The sequence below is a fragment of the Lathyrus oleraceus genome, chromosome 5 (genome assembly GCF_024323335.1).
Source record: "Lathyrus oleraceus cultivar Zhongwan6 chromosome 5, CAAS_Psat_ZW6_1.0, whole genome shotgun sequence".
NCBI classification, from domain to species: domain Eukaryota; kingdom Viridiplantae; phylum Streptophyta; class Magnoliopsida; order Fabales; family Fabaceae; genus Lathyrus; species Lathyrus oleraceus.
The window spans coordinates 273,713,265-273,719,706 of NC_066583.1; the positions used below are offsets into that span (position 1 = coordinate 273,713,265).

Consider the following 6,442-nt stretch of genomic DNA (forward strand, 5'->3'; position numbering starts at 1 on the left):
GATTTATTTTTCAAGCATACGTGATTCAAGAAATATGAAATGGAATATGGTATGTATGTACAACATACTTCTAAAGACAATGTGATTCTGGAGTTGTACTTTTGACATGGAGTTGTACTTCTGAGATAAACAAGTTCAAGAAGGCGCTGATGAATGCATTTGATATGACTGACCTTGGAAATATGTTATATTTTTTAGGGATGAAGATTTTGAATTCTAAGAAGGAAATTATTGTGCACCAACTGAAGTACGATTTTGAGCCGCTGAAGAGATTTAAGCTAATGAATTGTAAGTCAGCAGTCACACCTGCTAAGACAAATCATAAACTAAACTCTGATTCTGATGGTGAGGATGTAGATACTATAACCTTCAAACAGTTGTTTGATTGTCTGAGATATTTGTGTAACATCATGCTTGTCATATGTTATGCAGTTGAAATTGTGAGTAGGTTTATGAGTAAACCAAAGTGGTCACATTATCAGGTTGCGGTTAGGATTCAGAGTTATGTAAAAGGAACTCAGTGGCATGGAATTTTGTTTTCATCTGGAGTGTCAGATGCGTTGAGCTGATATGTTACTCAAACTCTGACAGATGTGGTGATAAAGTGGACGGAAGAAGCACTACATAATACATGTTTATGTATATGGGAGCCTCAATTTCTTGGTGTTCCAAGAAGCAACCAGTGGTTGCATTGTCAACCTATGAAGTTGAATTCATAGTTGGTGCTTTGTCAGCTTGTCAGGATGATGAATTTGCTGCAGGAACTAAAGTTCAAGTTGAGCAAATCAATCAAGTTGATGATTGACTGCTATAAGTACTCAAAAGTAACTTGCAGATGTGCTGACAAAGACAATCAAAATTGAACACTTCATAAATTTAAGGGATGAAATTAGTGTAGTTGATTTTTAGACTTGAATATGAATTAAGAGATGGTGTTGAATGAAATTCATATCAAGATTAGTTGCATTAGCATTTGAATTTGGTTTTGCATGTTAGTTTACATTTAATGTGCATTTGAGTTTGAGGGAATCTATATAAATTCAAATGAAATAAATTTGTAACAAATTGTAACAACTCTTTCATTTTGAAAAAGTTAGTTAGAAATTTTCGTTTTCTGTCTTTCTCTCTTTTCATTCTTCCATCTTCATCTTCTCCAATTCTTGTACATTGTTAAAGGATGTTCATTGTTGAACTCCAACAGATACCCTATCTTCATGAATTTGAAATGAGAAATCAATCTAATTTTTTTGATATTGGAAATAAAGAAGGAAAAGGCCGTGATCAGAATAATGTTTTTTTTTATCAGAATAAAGCTTTAAGCAATCCAAGATTTGGCTAAGAAATAAAACTCAAGTTTATTTTTTTCAATAAGAATACTTTAAGCTTAATCTAGATGGTCTATTGACAATCCCTCTTACCTTACAATAAATGCACTTCATCGATGGGAGTTTGGAGTGATTAACTTGGATCTGGTACTTCAACACCATGCAAAAGACTTTCCTTTAAGTGCTTGTCTGGCCTTCTTCTTCTAGTGTTTGTACATAACAGGATGGAACTGAGCACAAATCTCAACATCAGCTTGTCTTTCTTGAACATCTTTTTAAGTTTGAGGGTCTTGAATATCTTGAATATTTGTCATGTTTACACGTGAATATTTGTCATTTTCGACATCTTTCTTAGTTTGAGGGTCTTGGACTGCTTTTGATAGACCTTGCTCGCTAGATTCAACTTTCTATGTCATTTTCAAAGTTGCATCAACAAACTCAGATTCAGTTGAACTTTGTCCTTCTTCGGTAATGGTCAAAGTAATGTGTGGGTTTACTTGTGTCTCAAGGAACTCCGCTTGATCCTTGGTAGAACCGACATCATGGTTTATATCACCTTCAATAACAGGTCCGGTGGTAGTTGATACTTTCTTTCCTCCAGTGCTTATTTCATTTTCCTGCTAAGAGGGATCCTTGGATGAACTTGAAATGTGAATAGGTTGTTGCTGAGGCTTTTCCTTTATCACATAAATTTGGCCATGCTCTTGTCTATTGGATTTCTTTTCTACCTCATCTTTGTTTTGATCAATGTTGTGTTTGGTGATTCTTCTACAATTTCCCACATTGTGCTCAATTATTTGACAATGATCAGAGAAATTTGACAAATTTTCATAAACAACTTGAAGGAAAAAAAACATAGCCATATCAACAAGTATTCTAGCAAAATATCCAAATGATCGATCAAACATCAATTTGTTGGTGGTGTCATCCATACAAATTGGAGCCATTGTTATACTAGAGGCCTCCAATATCCTTAGGAGAGGCTAGAAATTGGAATCCACATTTGTGCTGAGGTTCTCTAGTCCATGCAAAAAGCTTCAAAAATCATGACTTTAACTCCATGATGAAATGGTTCTGACCCGTCTTTAATCAGGCCCCATTTTCCTAATGACTCTAAACTGTGTTTAACTTTAAATGCAAGACATCGATTTTTAGAGGGGTCGTACCGTTGGACCAAGTTATGTGACCGTGAAGATTGTGCTTACAATTTTCCAGTCATATTTTCCAATCATCCTAGATACTACTGAGAGTTGTAATTGTGATTCTATTTCCTTTCACAATCGATTATGGGAGTTGACTTGCAATTGTTGTGGGGGGAGATCGATTATGGTAGTTGACTTGCAATTGTTGTGGGGGGAGGGGATGGACTTAGCAACAGCCATGGGAATGTTATCCGCCATGATCAGAAAAGGGTGGTAGAGTCTGGTTCGAGAGAAAAACCCTCTTTCGAGAGGGTTTTCATTTTTCAGTCCTAATCAATGATTAACATCAAAGTTTACATGTAAATCTACGATACAATGCATAGACACTTGGCTAAATTGTGAGTAGCTTGCGTGGCCGAATGAAAGATATCTCATAACGATCATTTGAAAGATAAACAATAAAATTACACACCACAAACGGTAAACAATATTTGCATTATGTTTGAGACTAAATTGAATCACGTTCAAACTATAATTTGATATTTAAGTACATGGTTAACAGATAGTGAAAGTAGCTAACTCTAACACAATGAAAAACTTTAACTTTACAGTTTGAAGGTTTATGAAGAACTTAAAATGAAAAACTTTAACTTTACAGTTTGAAGGTTTATGCTCTTGTATTTGGTAATATGTCAGTGTCAGTGTGTTATTTATTCTCATATACAGAAAAAAAATCATCTAAATACAAAACAAATTGTATAAACAACTCCACGCTTCCCCTTCTTGCTTAATGGATCATCGAATTTGGGTACGGCCTAGTGACCAAAGGCCTGTATCTTTAACTACAGCCTGGAAATGATGCAAACAGAAATGTTTAGAAACATAGATAAGGCTTTTCTCTAAGTTTGCAAATTGAAAATTCGTTACAATGCTTACAGGTGTTTTCATTGATGGGAAAATATTCCAAAACCGCAGAGTTTCATCCCCAGCACCAGTCACTATTGTCTGTATTTGTATTATTCAACATTAGATTAAAATAAATCAAAGTTCATGTACATCATAAGTATTAATGACCATTTTGTTATACTATAATGTAGTAAAAATGTATCATGACATTAATACCTGACCATCAGGAGACGTTGCAAGGTATAGTACTCTCATGCTATGGCCGGTTAGAGTTGCAACCTTAAAAACAAATCCATATGGTTAAGACAATTTATGTTTTTTGATAATACTTTCTGGTTGGAATTGAACTCTCAAAGTAAAGTACCTTTGCTAGTGATGGATATTTCCACACCATGATTTGATTTTGTGAGTAACCATGAGTACTTACTAGCTCATTTACATTTTTACTCCAAGCAAGGTTACACACCTGCAAGATTATACACATAAGATTAGAGTTTGGTGACATTGTTTCAATATGGATTCTTGCCGAAAAGAAAAGGTAAGGAAACAAACCTGGCTTCCGGTGTCAACAGAGTTCAATTGGTGACCGTTTGTAGTGTTCCAGAAACGAATACACCTATCAGCAGTTCCACCTCCAGACACAAGGAGGTTGCTCTGGTGAGGCGACCAAGCAATGGCCTTCACGGCCGCAGTGTGCTCTGTAAGTCTCAAAGTTGGTGTCTGAGAGTGCTGATTCCATACCAACAGCTGCTCGTAGAATAATAAAACATGACATTGAACAAGAGGTGAGAATTGAAAGATCTAGAAAAATAATAAACATAAAGCTTACAATGATGCAATTATGTGCCTTGGTGGTATACCTGATTATCATTACCACCAGACGCAAGCTCCCGATCATCACATGACCATTTTAATCCACAAACCTGTCACAAGTTAAAAGGTAAAAGTTGTCAACAGTTTCTCTACTTACATACAATTGGCCTTCGCGACTGTATTCAAGAAATTATTTGTCGCGTGGCAAAATCGGACCCTTATTTTTTTTGTCAAAGTCAACAGCTAACCTAGACAGAGCCTCTGAAAACTTAAGACATGGCTCTCTTGACCTCTAAAATATATGTTTGTCTAATATTTTTTTATACCTCAGACTTGTGGCCAACAAGCTTGCCAATAAAGTCACTTGAAACCCTCATGTCATGCTGAAGTATGTTCCTATCCCTACTCCCCGAAGCCAAAATTCGAGAATTCCAAGCCAAGACACCGGTTCTTGTTTGATGCCCTGCCATTGTTCTGACCTTTTTGCATTTAGTACCGTCCCAAATCTGTTACCATAAGCCAAATCTGTTATTTTCAAATACATGTATGGATTTTAAAACATAATCTAATTAAACTAATCGCTAACAAGGTACCTGAACTTGACCGAGGTTTGTACCAATAGATATGAAAGAACCCTCCTTGGTCCATTGAACAGAACAAACACCATCATAAGGCCCCAAGTCACAAAGCTTAGTCACCTGAAAGCCACACAAAAGTATATATTCACCATGTTTAGAAGAGGTGCTTCTCCTTTTTGTTTATTGTTGGCAATTTACAGGTTCATACTCACTTTGCTGTTTGAAGCACTCCATAGATAAACACAGGTGCCAAGCCCCACTGCTAGAGTATTTTGTGAAGACCAGTCCACAAGATTCAAGTAAAAGTCATCTTGAAGTGAAGGTGCATCCAAAACCTGCACAACCCATGTTCAATTTTAGCATCAACATTAAACAATCACTATTAACTCTAAGAATCTTTCTTACAGTATCAAATACAAACTCTCTTAAATAATAACTACTTAAAATTGCAAAGACTTTTGAGCTTGAAAGGTGAACAATGCACAAACTCTTTTGATTCTACTAGAGTTCAGGGTTTAGGGTGTAACTGTATCCTACAAAATGAGTAAATATACACAAAGGGAAAAGAGAAGAAATAGAAGAGATTACCTTGTGGGGTGTCTTGGGAACTTTCCTAGGAGGCTTAGGAGGAGTAGCAGATTCATTAGAGAATCCAGAATGATGTCCAAAAATTGAAGGTGAAGAGGACGAAAACGGCGAAGAAGGTCCAGAATGATCCGTCTTAAACCGAAGCATATTCTTGCTAGGACTGATCATAGGCGAAACAGCACCACCAGCAGCAGCACCAGCACCACAACCTGCAGGAGAAGAAGGAGAAGCAAAATCAGATCCAAACAGCTCAGATTTCAATAATCTCGAGTAAGCTTCATTACTCCCTTCTTTAACCGGTGATGGTTTATCGATTAAGCCAAATGTGTGGAGCCTTGAAGAGGATCTACAAGGTATGAATCTATCACTACATGAAGAAGATTTAGAAGGTGATGATGAGGATGAGAGATTTGAGATTGCACGAGGTGAAGCGGAAGATGGGGGAGTTGAGAGGGTTTCGAGGCGTAAAGAGGTTATGCTGGACATTCCAGCTGGGAGATTAAGCCCTGATTTTCTTGTTTGTGGTGACTCCATTTTTCTGCTTATTTTTTCTTGAAACAATAGAATAATGAGAAGAATGAGAATTTCAATGGTCACTCTCTCTGTGAGAGCAAAGGGAGAAAAAGAGACAGAAAGAGGAGGTTTTTTTATTTGAAGGAATTAAGGAGGAGGAAGAAGAAGGAGAAGATCCTTAACGGTCGAATTTTTGAGGATGTTTATAGAGAGAGCGGAGGTGGTTTTGGTAAGTTTATTAAATTATTATTAATTAATTTCTGGAAGAGAGATATTCCAACGGTCAATTACATAAATAAGTTTGCAAGCCGTTGAGGTTTCATGTCCATGTTCTTTCCAACATCTCACAATAATTGTTACACTGAATTTTGCTATTTTCTTTCTTGACTATTAGTCCTAGATATTATTATTATTATTATTATTATTATTATTATTATTTATTAGAAGAAGAATAGTAATGCTTCCTTATGCCATAGAGATATATCTTAAAGAAATCAACTAATAAAAACTTTGTATTAGAAAACAATAAAAGTATTTCTATATTTAAAAATTTGTATTAAAAAACAATAAAAATATT

The 6,442-nt window shown here is 35.8% G+C and overlaps 1 protein-coding gene across 1 annotated transcript; it reads right to left on the reverse strand.

Annotated features, from left to right (window-relative positions):
- Positions 1-2,931: 2,931 nt before the first annotated feature.
- Positions 2,932-6,104, reverse strand: LOC127083826 (protein FIZZY-RELATED 3). Its single transcript, XM_051024163.1, has 10 exons — positions 5,353-6,104; positions 4,977-5,099; positions 4,780-4,884; positions 4,513-4,692; positions 4,234-4,296; positions 3,926-4,120; positions 3,738-3,839; positions 3,590-3,652; positions 3,404-3,472; positions 2,932-3,316 (listed from the first exon to the last, which is right to left on the reverse strand). Exons 1-10 carry the CDS (start codon positions 5,884-5,886, stop codon positions 3,263-3,265), a joined length of 1,488 nt encoding a protein of 495 aa, XP_050880120.1. The 5' UTR covers positions 5,887-6,104; the 3' UTR covers positions 2,932-3,262.
- Positions 6,105-6,442: the final 338 nt, after the last annotated feature.